We start from the raw sequence: 26,045 nt of genomic DNA, 5'->3' as shown, positions 1-26,045 counted from the left end.
TATCGGTGTCTAGGAAATTAGCAAGATTCAAGGTCTTCAGTCTTGTCTTACAGCTGTCCGGTAAAGAGACTGTGGTAATGCAATGCACTGTTTATAAACCCAAAAAGAATTGTGTGTTTAGTGCAAAAAGGCTGATGCTGCACTTTATATTCCCAATACAAGAAAAATCTAAAAGTAACTAATCAAAAAGTGTGCAAAACCAATATCTCAATAAGTCAGTAATAAGTCATATGATCATATTTCTTCATAAAAGACTTCATACACCATATACATCAAAATACGTGATGAAGTGTCCATCACAAAACATATAGTTGAAACTTGTGCAGTATAAAAGAGTACGCTTCAAAAACCATGTATTAGGATAGGTTCGCATCTATGCAGGTTGCAGTTGATGCATTTTTCCAGTGCGTTCTGCAGTGTGTTTTGTGTTTTTGATCAAGCGTTCATGGAGTGCTACTCACTTCTGGACCTTCCACTGTATATATGCCTCGATATTTTGACATTATATACCGTGGTTATGGCAGCAGCTAGCTTCCATAACCCCTGGTATTTTTTTACACAGTGGGCGATCCTCTTTCACATAAAAGTGGTCCCGGCAGCAGATTCACCACGGGATCACTTTTATTGGTAGCGGGAGAGGTGCCCCCCCTCCTGTGGCTTCCCGGTCTTTTCCCCCCGCCTACCGGAGCCGTCGGTAGGGGTGGAAAAGATCCGATCTTGTGGAGCAATGGGCAGGAAGTCAAGTGAGGGCAAGATGGCCCCCACTCGACTCAATGCCCTTGGAGGACCGGAGCGACGTCCGACGTCACTTCCGCCTAACGGCCTTAAAGGGACAATTTTTTTTTATTAGTAAACGTAAAATAGAATTTTTTTTTTATTATTATTTTTTGCTTTTAAGTGTAAATGTGAGATCTGAGTTCTTTTTGACCCCAGATCTCGCAATAAAGAGGACCTGCCATGCTTACTTACCTAAATTACAAGGGATGTTTACATTCCTTGTAATAGGAAAAAAAGTGATCAAACTTTTCTTTTTAAAGGGACAGTGTAAAAATAAAAAGTAAAAGAAAAAAAGAAAAAAAAAATTAAAGCGATCCGTCCCTCAGAGCTTGCACACAGAAGTGAACGCATACATAAGTCGCACCCACATATGTAAATGGTGTTCAAACCACACAAGTGAGGTATCGTCGCAATTGTTAGAGCGAGAGCAATAATTCCAGCACTAAACCGGTGTTGCCATTGGAGATTTTTAATTACTAAAGTTTGTTGTCATTCCACAAGCATGCGCAATTTTGAAGCATGACATGTTAGGTATCTATTTACTCGGTGTAACATCATCTTTCACATTATACAAAAAAATTGGTTAATTTTACTTTTTTTTTTTTTAAATTCATGAAAGTGTAATTTTTCCAAAAAAGTTGCGTTTGAAACACTTCTGCGCAAATACAGTGTGGCATAAAATATTGAAACGACGGTCATTTTATTCTGCTAAAAAATATATATATTATTTGGGGGTTGTAAGTAATTTTCTAGCAAAAAATACTTATTAAAACTTGTAAACAACAAATGTCAGAACAAGGCCTGATCTTTAACTGGTTAATGCACTTTTATGAGATTTTAGACTCTCTGGCACTTAAGTCGCATCAAAGTCCCATCACAGTAGTGCAGGAACCTTTATGTGTCAAAAGTCGCATGTTAGGGTTAAGGGCTAGGGTTAGGGTTAACTGTTAGGGTTAGAGTTAGGATTAGGGGTAATCATTAGGGTTAGGGCTAATTGTTAGGGTTAGCGTTCTAACGGTAATGATTACCTCACATTTAACCCTACCCCTTAACCCCAACTCTAACATGCCACTTTGGACACAAAAAGGTTCCTGCACTACTTTGATGGGACTTGAGAGCCAGAGAGTGTAAACCCTTATCCCATGAACAGAACTGTCATGCTTTTTTTTTTAGGCAAAAAAAGTCTATTATACTCAAAATGCAATCTGCTGCGGGAAAAGAAAAGTCTGTGACCCTCCAAAAAACTCACTGGCTCAAAATGCACAGATATGAACTAGATCCATAAGAAACCAAGTTAAATGGACTGTAGTACGTTTCTGCAAAACGAAAACACAGGAAAAAACCCATAGGTGTTAACCAAGGGTTTAAGCAGTGGCGGCTGGTGCTCAAGATTTTTTTGGGGGGGGCGCAAACAAACTGAAAAATTCTGAAAATAAAACCAATCAATTGCAGCCTCAATGTGCCCATAAAACCTAGCCACTGTGCCCATGAAACACAGCCACTGTGCCCATCAAACGCTGCCGCTGTGCCCATCAAACGCTGCCACTGTGCCCATCAAACGCTGCCACTGCGCCCATCAAATGCTCCCACTGTGCCATCACATGCTCCCACTGTGCCATTAAATGCTCCCACTGTGCCCATAAAATGCTCTCACTGTGCCCATCAAATGCTGCCACTGTGCCCCCCCCCTCCCGCTGTCTGCCAATGCATGAATCTATCTATTGGTGATAGAGGGGGTGGCTGGAGAGAGGGGGCGGCGCGCGTGCACCCTTATGGACACACCACCACTGGGTTCAAGTCTACTTTTGAAATCTTGAAAATAGGCGAGAGTCCACGTGCAATAGTCCCAAATCATCTTGAAATCAAATATGCCAATTCCTTTACCAAATGGTAATGATCTCCAAATTATAAGAGATCAACAGCCCAGAAGCCATCAAAATTAAGGACCTCCAAATGAAATACCGCAGTCTCCAAAACCTCCAGGGTCCACCACTGGTTATCCAAAGGACCACTCCTCAGAATAAGGATAAATGGAGGAAAGAGCACAGGACCATGGAGTAGTATTGCTTAAAACAACATAATTTATTAAAAGAAAATATACTCACAAATATAAAAGGATATCATAGGCAAAAACACCACCTCAGAGAACATCAGCAGATGTATAACATCATAGACCACTGGCCTCACCCTTCTTCAAGGGGCAGATGTTATGTGGAACCATTACCTCTTTTCTGAGTCACAGAGAGTGTGTTGTCATTGATGGTAAACCTACTTTTAGGCCTTATAGGCCTCAAGAGTGGTTCCCAGCATCATCAAAGGTCCACACATAATATTCAGTATATCTAATGCTACAGAAAACATTCAGAGACTTTGGGCATGCTACAGGAGATGGTCAAAAGACATGCTGCAGGCCTTGTTGGAAACTACACACTGCAGGAGACTGTCAAAGACTGGGGACACATTACAAGAGAGACTATCACTGCCATTACAGTCCATACACAACTCGGCGCCCCCTACAGTCTCCTTAAATAATTACTAACACCACATGATTTTGTTCTCAGCAAGATCCAATATAAAAGGTATAGAAACAAAAAACACATAGAAATGGAGAACTGTTTGAAGGAAAAAAGAAATGGAGAACTGTTTAAAATAGGAAAAAAAAAAGAAACAGAGAACACAGAAAAAGTTTGAATGAAGTCAACCAAATTATTTAGCTGTTGGAAACCAGTTTAAAGAATATTTTCCTTCACAGTCCTAGAGTAAGTACCTAAGCAAGGCGAATACTGACTACTTGCTAGCTACACAATAGGTACCCTCAAAATGTAAGTTGGGCACAGGGAGGTGAAGGTGGAGCTCTAGGCTTCTTTTTCAGTTCCTCAGTTACCCTAAAAAGCCTGTTTATGGAGCTAATTAGCACACACCTGAATTAGTCAGAGGAGAGACTCCTTCCTCCCTACAGCTGTGTTATAGGATATACAATATATATGAAATGTGACCACCATTCAATGTAGTAGTACTCTGAGCCCAGACTGCCTAATGACGTTCCTCAAGGAGGCGAGTCTATGACAGTTTGGGTTGAAATGAAATGGGTTGAATTGCGTTGGTGTCATTCATCGTAGAAGACTGATGGCATCTATTGGCAGAGTGATATTATATCTGTTTTTTTTTTTTTTTTTTTTTAACTCTTACAGAGAAGCCCAGAGTAAAAGAAATAAAATGACATAAAATGAAGGGCAGGCATGACAGGATTAAGCAGAGCACAATAGGAGGTGTACTGCTTGGTAGAGATTAGTGGATTGGGGTTAAGCAGAGCACATGGAGAAATGAGCTCTTTGTTAGAGATCAGTGGATTGGGTGTTATACAGTGGGAGAGGAGTTAGCTGCATAAGCAGCACGTGTGTCCCTCCCCAGCTCAGTGTTAGCTGTGAGGAGCAAGCTTGCAAGGCCAGATCCGCAGCATGGCGCAGGTAGAGGCCCTGTTAGAAAGGCTAGAGGGCCGAGGCAGAAACAAGAGGAGAAGGATGGCTTCAGGACAAGTTGGCTGCGGTGTTAGAAGAGGGATCCCCGGGGATCGGCACAGTGTGGAGGGAGTCTGCATGAGCTCTGTGGTCTGTGGTCTCTGTGGTTCTCCCCGGACTCTCCCCTCCCCCCAGAGCTCAGCGGCATTTAGGGAGTCCCCCGAGGGTCCCTTCAGGGACCCGGCAAAGCGTTCCGCTGTGCTCACGGCCGGGGTCCTGGGAGGAATCCCCACCATAGCCGGAGCTCAGCTAGTGGGGTCTCTGGCAGGCGGGGAGCCCCCACTAGGCCAGACACGCGGAGGGAGTCGGATCAGACGGGCTCTGCCCCTGGTGCCCATGCAGCGGGGCGAGGCTTCAGCGAGGGATGCGTTCAGCTGCAGCCACCGGGCCTTTTCCACCAGCAGCCGGCAGCTCCCATAATGGAGAGGGACAGAGGAAGGAGCCAGAGGAGAGCCAGGACCCAGGCCAACAGAGCAGTGGAGGCGGCAGAGGCCCAGGTAAGGCGACCAGGAAATCAGGGGGCGGATTCGACGCGCTAAGGTGGGGCAGAGAACAGCGCGGATCCTTGGCATCTGGGGATGAATCCCCCAGAGGGCTGTCAGCTGGAGCGGAAGATATGGTGGTCGATCGATCCGAGGGTGAGCTGTCGTTGTCGGATGAGGAGGTGCCGCAAGGTTGTCCAGCGGCGATGGAGATGGGAAGGTCAGCTGGTGGGACCCTTCCTAGGCAGCCTGGTAAGTCAGTTTTTTCTTCATTGTCCATTGGGGTGGACGGGTTAGGGACAGGTATTGGTAACGGTTCTGATAGTCAGTTTACCCCGCAGCGGACAGTCCTGCCAGTTCCCCCCCTTCTGGCCGCATCGGTCCGCTACCACTTCACGGTCGACCTGGGCTTGCAGGGGTTTCTTGCGGGATTAAAGGATTTGGTGAAAAGATTCGAGCCGAGGCAGAGTGAGCATGAGGAGGCTCCCAAGACAGCGGCGGGGGACACGGGCGGGGAAGCGTCTAAGAAACAAGGTAAGTGTGAGGTTCATGTGTGTTTTGAGGGGCCTTTGGGGGCACACTTGAAACCGGAGGTGCATGACAAGATCTGGAAACGTGAGTACGTGGAGATATTCGCATTACTGCCGCTGGAGAAATTCAATTTACACAGGGTGAGGCCGGAGGATCACAAGAAGGAGGATGAGGAGAAGAGGAGATACAGGCTTATTCTGCAGACTTTCCAGAACTGGCTTCAGGCTTTCGCCATAATGGCTAGCGTAATTGGAGAAAAGAACCCGGAACATTGTTCTGCGCTGTTTTGTTATTTAGACTCCATGGGGGGAGGCACATAAAGTCTACAGGGGAATGGCGTGGCTGCGGTATGATGAACAGATCCGGCAGAGGACGGTGATACGCTCCGCATTACAGGGGGATCATAAGGATATCAGCCTGTGGATGCGACTGATGACGTCGGTGAGGACGAGTCCGTTTTTTCCAGGGGGGGGCGGTGGCTCATCAAACCCTGGACAATCGACCACAGAAAAGAAAGGGGTGTGCTGGCAATATAACAAGGGCTCCTGCAAATTTGGGAAGTCTTGCAAGCACAAATGCTCAGGATGCGGAGGGGCTCATCCGTTGTCCCGTTGCTTTAAACAAGGAAAGGGTCGCGCCGGGGATTCTGTTGGTAAGAGGGATGACGCCGGTGAAAGTGGAAAGGATGCAGCCGTTTCTCGATAGGTATCCTGATAGGGGGGCGGTGCAGTTGTTGAGCCTGGGGGTTTAGGATTCCGGCTACTCTGGTGGAGACACCTCCGGTGGCCCGCAACCTGCGTTCAGCCTTGCAACATGCACATGTGGTTTTGGAGAAACTATGGAAGGAGGTAGCATTGGTTCGCATGGGTGGTCCATTCACTTGTTTGCCATTAACTGATTTGGTGGCTGGGTAGTCATTGGAAAGAAGAATTCTATATAGACCGCTGCTTGCGCTTTGTTTGAACAGTTCAGTTCATTCGTGAAGTGGGTGGTCCAAGACGTCGCAGGAATGAATTCTATCATACACTACCTAGATGATTTTCTTTGTGTGGGCCCGGCCTTGTCGGGTGTTTGTGCAGTCCTGTTGGCTACGCTGGAACACGTTGCCGTTCGTTTCAGCATCCCCTTGGCTCCGGAGAAGATGTAAGGGCCGACGATGGTGCTGAGTTTCTTGGGCATTGTGTTGGACTCAGACACCTTGGAATGCAGACTGCCAGAGGATAAGCTGGTGGCATTTCAGGCTGAAATTCGGGGGATGATGAGATTACACAAGGTGCAACTTCGGACTCTGCTGTCACTGTTGGGTAAGTTAAACTTTGCGTGTCGCATTCTCCCGATGGGGAGAGTGTTTTGCAGAAGGCTGTCAGCTAGCACGGCGGGCATTACGGCCCCCACTCATTATGTCCACCTGAGACGGGAACATAGGGAAGATCTAAGGATTTGGCACGTCATTCTGGATGATTTCAATGGAATGGCACTGTGGATGTCAGGGCCGGTTAGTAATTTTGATCTGAAATTGTACACGGATGCGGCTGGATCGGCGGTTTATGGGGCCTTCCTTCAAGGTAAGTAGAGTGCGGGGCCCTCGCCGGATTCATGGAAAGAGGCAGGTTTGTTGAAGAACATGTTGTTACTTGAGCTATTTCCAGTAGTATTGGTGGTTGAGTTATGGGGGGAATCATTCAGGAACTTGAAAGTGCGTTTTCATGGGGATAACCTGGGGGTGGTGCAGGTCATCAACAAAGTTTCGACTGCATCTCCACCGGTCATCCGGATACCTAATCTTGCGTTGCCTACAGCTGAATGTTTTTATTTATGCTGTTCACCTCCCGGGAGTGGAAAATGTCATAGCTGACGCTTTGTCTCGCTTTCAGTGGGACAAGTTCCGGGAGTTAGCACCGAAGGCAGAGCGAAGCGGGGTTCCTTGTCCCGAATGGCTGTGGAAGGTTGCATTGGTAGAGTATCCGGATGGATAAGACAGTCGGTGAGCTCGGCGACATGGTCGGCTTATACTAGGGTATGGCACGAATGGTTGGCACTGCTGCAGCAAGTCTCTGATGGTTGGGAAGAACAGGATTTGAGATTAATGGTGCTGTACTTTGTTTCACGTAACTTAGAAGTGGGGATGTCGGCATCAGGGCTTGATAAGAAGTTGGCGGGGTTGGCTTTTTGGTTTAAATTTCAGGGTTGCCCAGACTTTACAAAAGATTTTGGGGTGAGGCAGGCAATGAAGGTATATAGGCGGTCCATGTTAGGGGGAGATGCAAGATGCCCCATTTCTTTTGAGCTGTTGGGTAGGTTATTGGGGGAGTTAGGCCACTTGTGTTTTTCCCCATACGAGGTGGTGTTGTTTAAAGCGGCGTTCTCTTTGGCGTTTTTTGGGGCTTTCCGGATCAGTGAGCTGGTCAGCCCTTCCAAAAGTTAAAAGGTGGTTTGGGGGCAGCAGAGGTCGTCTGTTGTGACGATCGTTTGTCCATTTTGGTGTGCAGATCCAAAACAGATCAGCGGGGCAAGAGTAGAACAGTGCAGGTGTTTGCAATACCGGGTTTGCCCTTGTGCCCAGTGGGATTGGTAAAAGGTTTGCTTGCGGTGCGTTCGGACGTGGCGGGCTCCTTCTTAATACACAGGGACAGCACCTCGTTATCAAGATTTCAGGTCATTGCTGTTTTTAAAAAATGTTTAGCGGCACTGGGGTTGGGGGGAGTTAAAATTTTCATCCCACTTGTTCCACATTGGAGCTACTATGGAGGCGATTAGATGGGGGTTGGACGAGTCGGCTGTAAAATGCAATGGGAGATGGCGTTTCAAGTCATATGTGAGGCCCCAGTTGTCGACAGTTTAGCTGGTGGAATGAGGTCATAGGTTGTGTGGTCTTTTTTACATACCTGCTCGGGCAAGCAATTGTTGTTATGTGGGTTGTTTTTTCTTCTCTTTCAGGTGGAACTCAAAGACTGGTCTGGATCCTGGGCCATTCATTTGTATTTTGGGGTGCAAGGAGGGTGGATGTTCGGCCCGATGGTAGACAACTTGGTATTTCTAGGAGGGAGGCTTGTATTAGGTGGTTGGGAGTACCCGGTATGTTATGGAACAGGACCATTCCAGAGGTGCACAGATTTGCACGTCTGGATAGGCCCCGGGACATTTTAGCACTACATGTGGGTGGTAATGACTTGCGGCTCAGGTCCATGTTGGATATCGTGCGAGATTTCAAGTTTGACTTCTTGCGGCTCCGGATGGCTTTCCCAGAGATGATCATAGTTTGGTCCAATATTGTGGCCCGGACTACTTGGCGGCTAGCCAGGTCAGTGGAAAGGATTAACAAGGCAAGGAAGAAGGTCAACATGTATATCAGTAGATTTGTGGTTCGGAATGGGGGCTTGGCCATCAGACATTCGGAGTTGGAAGTGGAGACATGGCGTTAGCCTCAGGGTGACGGTGTGCACCTCAATGCTGTAGAGATTGATATGTGGGCTCTAGGTTTGCAGGATGGGATCCAGAGAGCGTTGAAGGTGTGGTGGCACACACAGGGGGAAGGTTTTCCCCTTGTGTGTTGTGGCAGGTTGTTGGTCTTTGCGGGCGAAGGAAGAAACCTCGGATACGGAAGTGTTCGGGAGTCAGGACCCATCGGTGGTATGGGTCCCGTTGGTGGTATTCCAGCTAATGTTGGTTTAGCTGAAATTTGGTTAACGGGTGCACTACGGTCAGTGTTTTGGTTGTCTTCGAGCTAGCATTTCAGCTGGAGGCCTAATTTTAAGTTAAAGGTACCGGAGTGCCGATTTGGATCATGTGGCAAGCTTGTTTTTTTTTTTTTCCAGCAAAGACCAACGCATAATATGTCTGATGGGTGGTGGTTTTAAAAGAATGTGTTTTAGAAAGTTCTGTCAATTTTACTGAGTTGTTCATAAAAAATGGCTGCTGTGGCCGGTATTTACTCCAGCTTGGTGTGGTCTCCATTCATGGGTAAAGGTAAGGTAAAATTAGAGCTGCATACCTCCCAACTGTCCCTGATTTTAAGGGACTGTCCCTGATTTGGAACAATGTCCCTCTGTCCCTCATTCCTCCTTATTTGTCCCTCATTTTGGTCTGATCTATATAGATGTATATAAACTGCACTTTTTATCTTTTAAAAAGTGTTTCCCAGTGATAAACTTTTCATCTGATTTCTAAATTGCTGCATTTGTACATTCCAAAAGCCAATATAAAGGAATAGTAGTGGTAAAATAAGCACTTGTGGGTTTAACCAATCTTATCTTTTTATACAATTCTCCTTTAAGGGGGCTTGGCAAAAGATGTGTCCTATGCCTGTATACTTTTGCTGATAGGTGTCCCTCATTCCCATCTCAGAAAGTTGTGAGGTATGGAGCTGGGTATGGGTCTGGCAGAGAAAGGGTAATAATGTAGCATATGTTATACTATGTCATGGTCTAATCATTTTTTAAACTTTTTTTTTCCAGGTATCCTGCCTTAAATAGTAAACAAAACATATCAGCTTAAAACCCCTTCACGCCAAGTGTATGCATATATGCAGCCTCGGTTTTCAGGGGTTATACCGGGATGATGCCCGCAGCTGCAGGCATCATCCCGGTACCATTTTTTAGAGCGGGCGATCGGCTTTCCAAGGATAACAACTGATGCAGCTAAAAGCCGCTCGATTGTTACCCTGGAGGAGCGGGAAGCGACTTCCCCCCCTCCCGCCGCTTTGACCAGGCCTTCCGTCCCACCGGGAGACCCGATCCGCGATCTGACCCTTCTGGCGTCTAGCCACAGACTGGAACGAAGCCGTAAACGGCTTCATTCCAGTCTCCTGAATGTAAACACGGAAGTGACGTCACGGAAGTGACATCAGAACGTCACTTCGGTTTACTCGTCTGCCAATGGCGCCGGATTTAAAAAATATACAGTATTCAGAATCGCTGTTTTCGGCCATCTGAATACTTTGTAATGCAAAGGAGGGATCGGGGGTCTTTTAGACCCCCGATCCCTCCATAAAGAGTACCTGTCATCACATATTACTGTCACAAGGGATGTTTACATTCCTTGTGACAGCAATAAAAGTGATCAATTTTGTAACTGTTATGCCCTGTGCACACGATAGGATTTTCCAATAGAAAATGTGTGATAGGACCTTGTTGTCGGAAATTCCGACCATGTGTAGGCTCCATCACACATTTTCCGACACACAAAGTTTGAGAGCTTGCTATAAAATTTTCCGACAACAAAATCCGTTGTCGGAAATTCCAATCGTGTGTACACAAATCCGACGCACAAAGTGCCACTCATGCTCAGAATAAATTAAGAAACTAAAGCTATTGGCTACTGCCCCGTTTATAGTCCCGACGTACGTGTTTTACGTCACCGCGTTCAGAACGATCGGATTTTCCGACAATTTTGTGTGACCGTGTGTATGCAAGACAAGTTTGAGCCAACATCCGTCGTAAAAAATCCATGGATTTTGTTGTCGGAATGTCCGATCAATGTCTGACCGTGTGTACAGGGCATTACTCTGTAACTCTAACCCGGTAACCGTAAAAAAAATATAAAGCGTCGCCTATGGAGATTTTTAGGTACCATAGTTTGTCGCCATTCGAGTGCGTGCAATTATAAAGCGTGACATGTTTAGGGGTTCTAAGTAATTTTCTAGCGAAAAATACGGATTTTAACTTGTAAACACCAAATGTCAGAAATAGGCTTAGGCATGAAAGGGTTAAAAAGTTAATAAATGTGTTTTAGACATGCAGAGAAAAAAATGTGCTTAACGTAAGTAATTTCATCAGTGCATTAAATGCAGCCAATCAAGAAAAAAAGGACACAGTTCAGACATGCTGTAGATGATACAACAAAAAGCTTTTCTAGAATTCTAGTTAAAATCCTAGATATAGTTTAAGACCAGAGATTATTAAATGTTTTTTGGATTATTTTTTTTTTAACAAAGTGAATATATTTCTAAAGCCCAAGCCTCAAGTGACCTCTTATGTATCCCTCGAGATAAAAAAAAAAAAGAAAACAGAAACTGTAGTCCAGCATGGTGTAACATTAGCTTTTATAACAGCTGTATAGCTTTTGTTTAATTAAGAATGTTTGCTCCTGAGCACCTGGGATGCTGGGGAACAATATGTAGCACCACCCCCAAAGGAGCCACTGGTTTCAATGGGTCCTCTGTTCCTGGCCTCAACCTTCTCAAAGACCTCAGTCCTTCTGACACACTGAGATCACTAATAACAATATTGGATACCCTGCAGAAACGCCATTTCAAATATACACTTGCAATCAGCAGTTAGAGAAAGGGAACATGGGCTGGAGGGGCATGACACAGCCTGTGACTGGCAGAAACCTGCCAACACCGTGTTATTGCCAATAAATAATAAGTATTTGATTTAAAATGTATATTTGTATGATGATTTAAAACAGCTTATTAATAATAATTATTTATTTTTACTCTGTATTCCAAAGACTACTTTTTTCTTTTGAACATGTGACCAGTAGCAGAGGACTAGAAGCTCCTCCTGTTTATATTTCTCTGCAGACAGGCTGGGAGAGAGCTGGGTCATGTGACAGCTGTATATTGATTAGGAAAGAAGGTACTTAGATTTTTTTTTTTAATTAAAAAAATGACAGTGCCATCATCCACATACAGAAAAAGAAGGGAAAACGTAAATTAAACTGTGTGTGTTTCATTTCACTTTAAAGAGTATGGGCTACAGCAGAAGAACTTTCAAGAGGATAGGCTACCTCAGCAGAACCTTGAAAAGGACAGGCTACACCAGCAGAACCTTAAAGAGGACAGGCTATAGCAACATCATCTTAAAGAGGACAGGCTACAATAGCAGAACCTTGAAGAGGACGGGCTACAGAAGCAGAACCTTGAAGAGGACGGGCTACAGAAGCACAACCTTGAAAAGGACAGGCTACAGCAGAAGAACCTTGAAAAGGACAGGCTACAGCAGAAGAACCTTGAAAAGGACAGGCTACAGCAGAAGAACCTTGAAAAGGAACAGCTACAATAGCAGAACCTTGAAGAGGACAGGCTATAGCAACATCACCTTAAAGAGGACGGACTACAACATCAGAACCTTGAAGAGGACGGGCTACAGAAGCACAACCTTGAAAAGGACAGGCTACAGCAGAACAACCTTGAAAAGGAACAGTTACAATAGCAGAACCTTGAAGAGGACAGGCTACAGCAGAAGAACCTTGAAAAGGACATGCTGCAGCAGAAGAACCTTGAAAAGGACATGCTGCAGCAGCAGCACCTTGAAAAGGAAGAGCTACAATAGCAGAACCTTGAAGAGGACGGGCTACAGCAGCAGAACCTTGAAGAGACTGGGCTACAACAGCAGAACCTTGAAGAGGATGGGCTGCAGCTGCTAAACCTTGAGAAGGATGGGCTACAGCAGCAGAACCTTGAAGAAGAGAGGCTACAGCAGCAGAACCTTGAAGAGGATAGGCTGCTGTAGCAGAACATTGAAGAAGACAAGCTACAGCTGCAAAACCTTGAAGAGGATGGGCTACAGCAATAGAACCTTGACAAGGGTGGGCTGCAACTGCTAAACCTTAAAGAGGATGGGCTGCAACTGCAAAACCTTGAGGAGGTAGTGCCAGACAATAGAATGGCGTCTTAGGTTCCAGTAGAGCTGTCCCCGGGTGCTTCCGCTTCAAGTATGATGTACCCGTCAATGGTCTGGGTTGTCATGCATGAGCTGATCACTACTGAATACAGAGGGGGATCGGCAGTGTGGCCAAATCCTGCACAGTTGCTACCTTGCGGTGCGGAACAGATGGTGTGTGGCTGATGTAATGAACCAAGAGCATGGGAAGACGAGGGCTAGGCAGCGCTACAGTGACTTCAAGAACTCCCGCTGATTGGAGTGACTACTCCCGTCAGCATAAGGCCGGCCAGCAAGTACAGAAATTGAACTTATGGCTTCCTGTCATGTGGAAGAGTATACACAATTCTGTGGGTCCTAGCAGCAAGCACCAACAATTGTACTATACCATTTGCGGGGGGGATTTCTAGCGGTCAGATTCCTCTCTATGCAATAGGTGGGGTGTCTATTGATATTTATTTTATTTTAGTTTACTTACCTCATGTCACGGAACGTCCCACACTCCGCTTGAGTGCTTCCGTCAGTATACCGCTTCCTAAGTTCTGGAACACGAATCCAATGGATCTGGCTATAGGAACCTCCAAGAACTAGACAACACCAGTCTTGGAGTACATCAGAACTACTCTTTATTTGAGATCTCCCACACATTTATACACCAGGATGACTCAAAGCTAACCTAATTAACATGAGCTCCAATAGGAGTCGTCCCGTCTCCTACATTGTATAGAGGACAATGTGATCAGCTCATTCAATTTACACACATTACCATAAACATCAACACAGGGTTAATTAGAACAAACAACAATGAGTTGAATACCCTTAGAACCTAGACTAAACTTATTTACATTAAACACATTATAGTAGAATTGATGACATTAGCATTTAACAGTACGAGTCCCAACGGTATAAATCAGTCACCATTCTAATATGGCATATAAAGGGTTCCCAGAGTCTGTGTGTTTTTGGGGGGACATGGAGCTGAATCCAAAGTAACACCAACCCCAGGGTCCCCAGGCATACAGCTCACAGAGAGCACCATTCCCCCAAATGCTAGGGCCCATAATCAAAAGGCAACAGGCCCGCACCCAGTCCTCTCCAACAGCCTCTGTCCCGGCCAGGTCCATCACACCTCATATACCGTATTACATCCACATTGGTTTGGAAGGTTAGCTACACTCCAGATATATACAAAAGAATTTTATCGGTTTGCACACATTAGCACGGTTTACCAATTTTATTGGGTGCACACTCACATTCATAAATTTATGTATCTTTGGATGAGTGGTTCTTCTTGCTCTGTATACAACGAACACGGATTGATAAATCCAATTAGGTACCCCAACATAGGTAGAGCCACTTACCCCTATCTATAATTTTTTTGTTAGAGACCTTACGCTTCTCTGCTTTTCGTTTGAGGATGCCCCACAGATGCTCAATAGGGTGTAGGTCTGGAGACATGCTTGGCCAGTCCATCACCTTTACCTTAAGCTTCTTTAGCAAGGCAGTGGTCTTGGAGGTGTGTTTGGGGTCATTACCATGGTGGAATACTGCCCTGTGGCCCAATCTCCGAAGAGACGGGATCATGCTCTGCTTCAGTATGTCACAGTACATGTTGGCATTCATGGTTCCCTCAATGAACTGTAGCTCCCCAGTGCCGGCAGCACTCTTGCAGCCCCAGACCATGACACTCCCACCACCATGCTTGACTGTAGGCAAGACACACTTGTCTTTGTACTCCTCACCTGGTTGCCAGGGGCGGATCCAGAGTCTAGTCTCGGGAGGGGCACTGCCAGAAAATATATTTTTTTGGGGTACATTTATCGGGGAAATGGCTGGTGTTGGTGCTTCAATCATCACGGCACCATGGTTGTTATGGTGTCAGGATGATTGAAGCGCATTATTACCATAATTACATTGTTATAAAAAATTAAATAGTTTAACTCACCATAATGCAGAATCAGTGGGAGCCCCGAGTGTGTCACTTGCCACGTCACCTGTTACTAGATGCAGATTGTCACTTGCCACGTCGCCTGTCACCAGATGCAGATTGTCACTTGCCACGTCGCCTGCCACGTTGCAGATTGTCATTTGCCATGTCACTTGCCACGTCGCCTGCCACTGTGCGGATTGTCACTTGCCACGTCGCCTGCCACGCTCCGGATTGTCACTTGCCACGTCGCCTGTCACCAGATGCAGATTGTCACTTGCCACGTCGCCTGCCACGTTGGAGATTGTCACTTGCCACGTCGCCTGTCACCAGATGCAGATTTTCACTTGCCACGTTGCGGATTGTCACTTGCCATGTCACTTGCCACATAGCCTGCCACATGTTGCGGATTGTCACTTGCCACGTCGCCTGTCACTTGCCACCTGCTAAGGTGGTCTCTTGTGTCCCAGAGACAGGCAGCAGAGAGATGATGTAATCTCTCTGCTGCCGCAGCTGCCTGCGTGGAGGGGGGGAAGTTGAACTGCAGGGATGCAGGGCGGGCGCCGAGAGATGATGTCATCTCTCTGCTCCCCCGCCCACCGGCTCCCTGATTGGTCAGCAGGCAGCAGCCCGCCCACAAACACATTGAGCGGCGGCTCTCCCTCGCCTATGGAGCCGCCCGGCGGCTCCCTCACTTACTCCCTCATTCACCGAGCCGCCCAGCGGCTCCTTCAGTCATGGAGCCGCCCAGCGGCTCTCTTAGTCACGGAGCCGCCCAGCGGCTCTCTCAGTCACGGAGCCGCCCAGCGGCTCCCCCAGTCACCGAGCCGCCCAGCGGCTCTCTCAGTCACGGAGCCGCCCAGCGGCTCTCTCAGTCACGGAGCCGCCCAGCGGCTCCCTCAGTCACCGAGCCGCCCAGCGGCTCTCTCAGTCACCGAGCCGCCCAGCGGCTCTCTCAGTCACGGAGCCGCCCGGCGGCTCTCTCACACACCCTGCTCTCAGTCACCTGCATTTCTCGGAGGGGGCAATTGCCCCGTTGCCCCCCCCTGGATCCACCCCTGCTGGTTGCCGCCACACACGCTTGACACCATCTTAACCAAATAAGTTTTTATTGGTCTCATCAGACCACAGGACATGGTTCCAGTAATCCATGTCCTTAGTCTGCTTGCCTTCAGCAAACTGTTTGCAGGCTTTCTTGTGCATCATCTCTAGAAGTGGCTTCCTTCTGGGACGACAGCCATGCAGACCAATTTGATGCAGTGTGCGGCATATGGTCTGAGTACTGACAGGATGACTCCCCACCCCTTCAACCTCTGCAGCAATGTTGTAAGCACTCATATGTCTATTTCCCAAAGACAACCTCTGGATATGACGCTAAGCATGTGCACTCAACTTCTTTGGTCGATCATGGTGAGGCCTGTTCTGAGTGGAACCTGTCCTGTTAAACCGCTGTATGGTCTTGGCCACTGTGCTGCAGCTCAGTTTCAGTGTCTTGGCAATCTTCTTAAAGCCTAGGCCATCTTTATGTAGAGCAACAATTCTCTTTTTCAGATCCTCAGAGACTTCTTTGCCATGAGGTGCCATGTTGAACTTCCAGTAACCAGTATGAGAGAGTGAGAGCGATAACACCAAATTTAACACACCTGAGACCTTGTCACATGAAACTGGGGATGGGAAATGGCTAATTGGGCCCAATTTGGACATTTTCACTTAGGGGTATACTCACTTTTGTTGCCAGTGGTTTAATCATTAATGGCTGTGTGTTGAGTTATTTTGAGGGGACAGCAAATTTACACTGTTATACAAGCTGTACACTCACTACTTTACATTGTAGAAAAGTGTAATTTCTGCAGTGTTGTCACACGAAAAGTTATAGTAAAATATTTACAAAAATGTGAGGGGTGTATTCACTTTTGTGAGATACAGTATATATATATATATATATATATATATATATATATATATATATATATATATACTGTATTTATTGGCGTATAACACTCAATTTTTCACCAAGAAAATCAGGTGCAAATAGTGCCAATACTTCAATTTTAGCTGCCTCGGAGGGGGACAGGGAGAGGGGCGGGACGAGCGCTGTCAGATTACATACAGTGAGAATATCCTGTTTACTTGGCGACCTCTGTAATAGGAAGTTCCGTCTCCTGGGCCGCCATTGGACCACTGTTCTGTCTATCATAGGAGATTCTCATTGTATGTAATCTGTCGGTGCTCGTCCTACCCCCCTCCCTTTCCCCTCTAGGCTGTAGATGGGCATCGATCAGACAGCACTGGTGGCAATGGTGAGGCTGCTGCATTGAAGGCATTGGTGAGGCTGCTGCATTGATGGCAATGGTGAGGCTGCTGCATTGATGGCAATGGTGAGGCTGCTGCATTGATGGCAATGGTGAGGTTACTGCATTGATGGCAATGGTGAGGCTGCTGCATTGATGGCAATGGTGAGGCTGCTGCATTGATGGCAATGGTGAGGCTGCAGATGGGCATTGATCAGGCTGCATTGATGGCAATGGTGAGGCTGCAGATGGGCATTGATCAGGCTGCATTGATGGCACTGGTGAGCCTGCAGATGGGCACTGACCCTTATTTTGTTTCAAAGTTTAAATTTGTTTCAAATTTAAAATGTAAGATTTTTTCCTGAAACTTCCCTCTTAAAATGAATGTGCGTGTTATACCCCTGTGCGTGTTATACGCCGATAAATACGGGTATATATATATATATATATACATACATATATAGACACAGAGATATGTGTATTATAACTTTTTACTTTTGTAGCTTTTTTAAGTTTTATTTCTTGAAGGATATCGAGTGAGGTGATAGAACAAGGAAAAAGTATTATATACAGCAGGGGTAGGCAGGGCTGGACTGGGACAAAAATTTGGCCCTGGACTTCACCCAGACTGGCCCACTTTGACAGGTCTCTCCCATGCCGGCTTGCCACCCAAGCCCCCCCCCCCCAGCTATTAGCCGTTCTACATTATTTCTCTTATAGGCAGTACCAGTGGGGAAGCTAGACATTATTTCACCTGGGGCAAAGAATCAGTTTGGCGCCCCCCCCCCCAATGGAACAAGATTAGGCAGGAAAGTGAGGCCGCCCTCCTTCCAGATCGTATGATGAGCTTCTAAGTGTTGACTCCTGAGCATCATGTCTGTATTCAGGCGCGCTGCATAACTAGCCAGGGAGAGGAGGTGAGCACTGTGGGGGGGACAGAGGACTGGAGGGAGGCAGCGGTCCACTGTCACTGAAATCGGCCCACTGAGCCATCGGCCCACCGGGAAACTCCCTGTAGTCCCAATGGCCAGTACATGCCTGGGGGTAGGCAACCTTTTTAGCACAGTGTGCCGAAAAAAGTTTTCAAAGAAATTGAGCGTGCCGATTTTATAACAAAAAAATGTCAACTTCACACTCTCAATCACAAAAAGGATTTTTTATAAGGTAAATGGTGTAAACTACTTTTGTAGTGGGAACATAACATCCTGAACTCTCCACACCTCAGATCACTGTACCCCCCTGCTCATCTTCCCCACCACTGTACTACCCTGCACATCTGCCCCATCACTGTACCACCCTGCTCTTCTGTCCCACCACTGTAACCCCCTGCTCATCTGCCCCACCAATGTTCCCCCTTTCTCATCTGCCCCACCACTGTACCTCCCTGCACATCTGCTCCATCCCCGTACCCCCATGCTCTTCTATGTCACAGCTGAACCACCTTCTCATCTGTCCTAACACTGAACTTATCTGCTCATCTGCCCCACCACTGTAACCCCCTTTCTCATCTGCCCCATCGCTGTACCTCCTGCACATCTGTCCCACCACTGTACCCCCTGCTCTTCTGCCCCACCACTGTAACCCCCTGCTCATGTGTTCCACCGATGTACCTCCTTTCTCCTCTGCACCCCTCTGCACATCTGCCCCACCTCTGTACCCCCCTGCTTCTCTGCCCCACTGCTGTAACCCCCTGCTAATCTGTCCAACCAATGTACCTCCTTTCTCATCTTTAACACCACTGTAACCCCCTTCTCATCTGGCCCAACACTGAACCCCCCCCCACCACACACACACACACCTGCTCATCAGCCCCACCACTGTAACCCCCTTCTCATGTGCCCCATCACTGTACCCCCCTACTTTTCTGTCACGCCGCTGAACCCCCTTCTCATCCCTCCCACCACTGTACCTCCTGCACATCTGCCCCATCAATGTACCCCTTTTTCTCATCTGCCCCACCACTGTACCTCCCTGCACATCTGTTCCCCTGCAGTAACCCCAATGCTCTCCTGACTTACTACTGAATAACCTTCTCATCTGTCCTAACACTGAACCCATCTGCTCATCTGCCCCACCACTGTAACCTGCTTTCTCATCTGTCCCACCAATGTACCTCCTGCACATCTGTATCACCTCTGTACCCCCTGCTCTTCTGCCCCACCTATATCCCCCCTGCTCTCCTGCCCCACCACTGTAACCCCCTGCTCATCTGTCCCACCAATACACCTCCTTTCACATCTGCCCCACTGCTCTACCCCCCTGCTTTTCTGTCCCATCACTGAACCCCCCTGTTTATCTGGCCCAACACTGAACCCCCTTGATCATCTGGCCCACTGCTAAACCCCCTTCTCATCTCTCCCACTACTGTACCTACCTGCTCATCTGTCCCACCTCTGAACCCCTCCTGCTCATTTTCCCCACTGCTGTACCTTCCTGCTCATCTCCTCCACCGCTGTACCCTCTTCTCATCTACGATATGCTTGATATGCAGAGTGGTGAAAGGAAGCAGAGATGAGACACATCTACCTGTCCTGGCACACTCATCCTGCTGTTCCACCTCTCGCATCCAGACCACGTGCTTGTATGTGATGTATGTGATGTCACATACAAGCATCTGGAATGGATGCGCAATGATGAGGTCAGGTCAGGCGCATTTTCTGAAAGCAGTGGGCCTGTGTGGAGGATCATAAGTCGGGCTCCGCAGCTGAGAAAAAGTGTGGCGCTCTGCGCCACAGGAAACGTTGGGTGTGATTTTCATTGCGCTAAATACTGGCCCTGGCTTAAATGGACACAGAGCGCAGGGGTTCAGGAATAATTTTAACAAAGTTCCCAGAAGCTCAACAATAATTCCACAAACTGTCACCTGATTGTGGTTTTCTCTATCACAGTGAAATCCCTTCTTTCTGAGATTGGTAGTGGCAACCAATCGAATCATCTTCCTTAAGATGGTGGGCGGGGCTAGCAGGACTGTGATTGGCTTTAGCAGTGGCCAATGACAGTCCTCCTCCTCCTCCTGGAAACAGGGACCTCCCCCCCTAACAATACTGCACCCAATCGCTTCCCCATCACAAAAGCTGACGATCGCAGCTACAGCAAAGTTAGAGAACCAAACAATGTTTCCCATCTTTTACAATGTGTGGGGGCGCAGTGCCTCACCCTCAGTGCAGGTGCGGTGTGGGGAACTCTGAAATTGGAATGCATTAGTGTCTCACCGACACTTCCCTGCGCTACTCTGCTGATAGGGAGGGAGTCAAGTGCCGGCAAAAGATGCTTTGAGCGCCGCGGGTTGCCTACCCCTGATATACAGTATATGTAATGATAGCTGTTTACATTATCATTACTGGAAACTGAAAAAAACCCCACAAAGCAAACAGCAGTCGTTGTAAGTGAACATCTGCTAAGTGGACCTAGACTCTCATAATAAGAAAATAAGAAATCTCATCTGTTCCTCAAATCTTGATACATTTGCATACAGAAATGGAAAATAGGTGCTGGTAACTTTTGGCACAGCCTCACTCTCGCTAAACCTCCCTAATGTTAAGACTAAAATCTTTCACTGTTTTATTAAGAAATTGAAAAACTGGAGGTACAATGTATAGACATACTGGAAAAACTGGTGCTTCCTGATTTCCTCTGGCAGCATAGACATTGGTCAGGCGTTTTTTCCTCAAAGGGAAGGGTACATTTGGATTCATCTGCTGATTGACCAGCACTGCCTGAAAGACTCTACAAAGCCAAACAGATATGACCTATCATCTATTTCGGCCTCCCTCAACATTTTGAACACACAGGGACTTTGAAATAACTTTTCAATTCCAGTGAAACCCTGATAAAAAGTACTATATCCATAGCTTATGGTACAGTAGTGGCAAGGTCAGTAGGAAGATGAATGCTCCTTACATTGGTGGTCAGCAGCAAGAATGCTCCTTACATTGGTGGTCAACAGGAAGAATGCTTCTTACATTGCATGGCTGGATCTAGGGGGATCCGGGGGTGGCCTGCGCACCCCAGATTCCACCACTCTTGTTGAGGTGCCAGCCGTCTCCCATACCCATACCTCCCAACATTTTGAGATGGGAATGAGGGACACCTACTTGCAAACGTATGTAGGCATAGGACACGCCCCCCTGACACACACCCTTAAAGGAGAATTAACCCAAAAAAGGTTAATTAAATCCACAAAGACTTTTTTTGCCATTGCTATTCCTTTATATTGGCTTTTAACATTTTCAAATGCAGCAATTTTGAATTTAAATGAAAGGTTTAGCACTGGGAAACACTTTTTGAAAGATAAAAAGTGCATTTTATATACAACTATATTGATCAGACCAAAATGAGGGACAAATGAGGGGGAAGGAGGGACAAAGTGACATTGCTCCAAATCAGGGACAGTCCCTCAAAATCAGGGACAGTTGGGAGCTATGCATACCTGCGCAGCACACAGCCGGAGCACAGGCAGCAAGATCTCTTCCTCCTGAGTCCTCACATAGCACACACTGTAGCTAAAGTCTGATTCCCTTACACACAGCTACAATCTGCAAACTGTGTAGCTGGCTACTGTGTTACAGTTCTGACCTGTGATATTCTCTGGTCTCAAGGCAGCTCAGCTGCAGTAACCAGGCACACACTATGCAGATCGTAGCTTTGTGTAAGGGAATCTGACTTCAGCTACAGTGTGTGCTGTGTGGGGAGGATTATGCAAAAATACAAAAAGGGGAAACAATGAATGTACCAAAATGGACTTTAAGACACCCACTTAAAAGTCTGTTTCGATGCATTCTTTGTCCCCCCCCCTTTTTTTTTTTTTTTGCATACTATATGCTATTCTATAGGACGTGGTACCTGTGTGATATTAGCCCTGCATTTGTTTTCTACTCTGTGTGTGTGGAGAAGATTTTGGTGCCTGTGCTTAGGCTGTGTACTATGCAGGGATGGAAGAAAGTCTGGCCCAGTGCCCAGCCAGTGGTGATCCTTGTCTTCTCTTCTGCCAACAGTGACCCCAGTCCTCTCTCCTGCCAGCAGTGACCCCTGTCCTCCCTCCTGCCAGCAGTGACCCCTGTCCTCCCTCCTGCAAGCGGTGACCCCTGCCCTCCCTCCTGACAGAGGTGACCGCTGTCCTCCCTGCTGCCAGCAGTGACCCCTGTCTTCTCTCCTTCCAGCGGTGACCCCTGTCCTGTCTCCTGCCAGGGTTGACCCCTGTCCTCCCTTTTACCAGAGGTGACCCCTGTCCTTCCTCCTGCCAACGGTGACCCCTGTCCTCCCAAATGCCAGCGGTGACCCCTGTCCTCCCACATGCCAGCTCTGACCCCTGTCTTCTCTCCTGCCAGCATTGACCCAGGTCCTCTCTCCTGCCAGCGTTGACCCCTGTCCTCTCTCCTGCCAGCGATGGCCCATGTCCTCCCTCCTGCCAGCAGTCCCCTGCCCTACCAATGGTGAATCCTGCCCTCTGCCCTGCTTACACCCTGTACACTGTTATACAAACTAATAGCTCCTATACACTGCCCTAATAACTGCTGACCCTATCCTCTGCCCTGCGGGCCCCTTGTACACTGCCCTCCAATCCTCTGTCCCACTGAAATTTTTAACTGCACCCCCACATCAGACAGGCTAGGTCCGGCCCTGTCCGGTTGGTGAACAGTGTGAAGAATGCTTCTTACATTGGTGGTCAGCGGGAAGAATGCTTCTTACATTTGTCATCAGTGGAACGAAAGCTCCTTCCAGTGGTGGTAAGTAGGAAGAATGTCCCTTACATTGGTGGTTAGTGTGAAGAATGCTCCTTACATTGGTAGTCAGGTCAGTAGGAATAATGCTTCTTACATTCTTGGTCAGTAGGGATGAGCCAAACACCCCCCCGGTTTGGTTCCCATCCAGAACACGCGAACGGACCAAAAGTTCACGCAAACTTTCTAACACCGTTAAAGTCTATGGGACTCGAAAGTGAGAAATCAAAAGTGCGAATTTTAAGGCTAATATGCAAGTTATTGTCCTAAAAAGGGTTTGGGGACCCGAGTCCTGCCCCAGGGGACCCGAGTCCTGCCCCAGGGGACCCGGGTCCTGCCCCAGGGGACATGTATCAATGCAAAAAAAAGTTTTAAAAATGCCCGTTTTTTCAGGAGCAGTGATTTTAATGATGCTTAAAGTGAAAAAATAAAAGTGAAATATTCCTTTAAATATCGTACCTGGGGGGTGCCTATAATATGCGTGTAAAGTGGCACGTGCTTCCCGTGTTTAGAACAGTCGCTGCACAAAATGACATTTCTAAAGGAATAAAAGTCATTTAAAACTGCTATACTCTGAACAGCAGTATACAGGCAATGCAAACAAGACAGGGACAGCTTGCGGCTGTAATGTAATGTCGGGTCTCTTAAGTTGAATCTGTTTGTAATTTGGAACAGGTACATTTTGTAAGTGTAGCTCCAGCCAAAAAAATCTATTTTTAAGCTTTTTGGAAAACATAGGGAAGGGTTATCACCCCTGTAACATTTGTTTTGCTGTCTGTGCCCCTATTCAGAAGATTTCACCTCACTTTCTGTCCCAATGACAATTGGATTTTGAGAATTTGGGGTTTTTAGGGAAACAAGGATTGGTGATAAAGCTTCAGTGGAGGAGACACCTTTTACCCATATTAACTCTTACAGGAGAGAATTTCCCTTCCTAGGGGTAGATTTCCTCTCACTTCTTGTTGTCTCCCTTCGTTTGTAAGTAGGGGTCGTTTGTAAGTCGGATGTTTGAAAGTGGGGGCCTGCCCTATATACTCTGCAGAAATTTGGACCTTAGGTGTTGGTGGTACCAGAACACTGTAAGCCCTCACAGTTATGCCCTGTACACACAATAGGATTTTCCGATGGAAAATGTGTGATAGGACCTTGTTGTCGGAAATTCCGACCGTGTGTAGGCTCCATCACACATTTTCCATAGGAATTTCCGACACACAAAGTTTGAGAGCAGGCTATAAAATTTTCCGACAACAAAATCCATTGTCGGAAATTCCGATTGTGTGTACACAAATCCGACGCACAAAGTGCAATGCATGCTCAGAATAAATTAAGAGACGAAAGCTATTGGCTACTGCCCCATTTATAGTCCCGACGTACGTGTTTTACGTCACCGCGTTCAGAACGATCAGATTTTCTGACAACTTTGTGTGACCGTGTGTATGCAAGACAAGTTTGAGCCAACATCCGTCAGAAAAAATCCATGGATTTTGTTGTCAGAATGTCCGATCAATGTCCGGCCGTGTGTACAGGGCATTACTCTTGGTGGGCGCTGGAATAGGCCCTGCTGTGAAATATTATATCAAGAATTGTAATTACATGCCCCTGTTGAACAGGGCCAGAAACATTGGGTCTTTGGTGGTGGTGTGGTGGTGTTGCCACAACACTGTAAGCCCTCACAGTTACTCTTGGTGGGCACAGGAACGGGCCCTGCTGTGAAATATTAGATCAAAAATTGTAATTACATACCCCTGTTGAACAGGGGCAGAAAAATTGAGCCTTAGGCACTGGTGGTAGTGCCACAACACTGCAACCCCTCACAGATACTCTAGTTGTGCGCAGGAACAAGCCCTGCTGCAAAATATTACAGCAAAAATTTTATTAGGAACAGAACAACAGGAACGATCTGCAGTGAGATCTAACTAAACTGGATACAGTACTGAAAATACTGCAGCTAACTGAATGAATTGCCTGCCTGTAGTATATTAGAAACAGAACAACAGGAACGGTCTGCAGCGAGATCTAGCTGCACAGGATACAGTACCAAATATACTGCAGCTAACTGAATGAACTGCCTGCCTGTAGTATATTAGGAACAGAACAACAGGAACGGTCTGCAGGGAGATCTAGCTGCACGGGATACAGTACTGAATATACTGCAGCTAACTTAATGAACTGCCTGTCTGTAGTATATTAGGAACAGAACAACAGGAACGGTCTGCAGCGAGATCTAGCTGCACGGGATACAGTACTGAATATACTGCAGCTAACTGAATGAACTGCCTGCCTGTAGTAAATTAGGAAGAGAACAACAGGAATGGTCTGCAGCGAGATCTAGCTTCACAGGATACAGTACCGAATATACTGCAGCTAACTGAATGAACTGTCTGCCTGTAGTATATTAGGAACAGAACAACAGGAACGGTCTTCAGTGAGATCTAGCTGCACAGGATACAGTACTGAATATACTGCAGCTAACCGAATGAACTGCCTGCCTGTAGTATATTAGTAACAGAACAACAAGAATGGTCTGCAGCGAGATCTAGCTGCACAGGATACAGTACCGAATATACCGCAGCTAACTGAATGAACTGCCTGCCTGTAGTATATTAGGAACAGAACAACAGGAATGGTCTGCAGCGAGATCTAGCTGCACAGGATACAGTACTGAATATACTGCAGCTAACAGAATGAACTACCTGCCTGTAGTATATTAGGAACAGAACAACAGAAACGGTCTGCAGTGAGATCTAGCTAAACTGGATACAGTACTGAATATACTGCAGCTAACTGAATGAACTGCCTACCTGTAGTATATTAGGAAGAGAACAACAGGAACGGTCTGCAGTGAGATCTAGCTGCACAGGATACAGTACTGAATATACTGCATCTAACTGAATGAACTGCCTGCCTGTAGTATATTAGGAACAGAACAACAGGAACGGTTTGCAGTGAGATCTAGCTAAACTGGATATTTTAAAAAAAATGTCACCCTATTTTTAATTTTTAATCCCCCCCCCTTTAAAGTGCAAATAAAATATTTTTTGGGTAATTTTTGGAAGACAAAATGGCCACAAGAATACCTTCTTCGTAAAAAAAAAAAATGGTGTTTCTGCCACTTGGATTCTCTGACAACTTGTTACCAAATAGGGGGCACAAAGATAATTTAAAAAATGTTTTGGTCCATATTGGTACAACATT

At 46.7% G+C, this 26,045-nt stretch overlaps 1 protein-coding gene across 1 annotated transcript in view; it reads left to right on the top strand.

Moving 5' to 3' along the window:
* The first annotated feature begins 4,190 nt into the window (after positions 1-4,190).
* The window catches only part of LOC141104642 (uncharacterized), a 47,422-nt gene continuing 25,567 nt past the window's right edge, over positions 4,191-26,045 (top strand). Inside the window, exon 1 of the mRNA XM_073594304.1 lies at positions 4,191-4,244. Coding sequence (XP_073450405.1) covers positions 4,236-4,244 — 9 coding nt within the window. The 5' untranslated portion in view covers positions 4,191-4,235. The remainder of the gene's footprint in view (positions 4,245-26,045) is intronic.

This window comes from Aquarana catesbeiana, linkage group LG08, assembly GCF_042186555.1.
Source record: "Aquarana catesbeiana isolate 2022-GZ linkage group LG08, ASM4218655v1, whole genome shotgun sequence".
NCBI lineage: Eukaryota > Metazoa > Chordata > Amphibia > Anura > Ranidae > Aquarana > Aquarana catesbeiana.
This window is presented reverse-complemented; position numbering and strand designations above follow the sequence as displayed.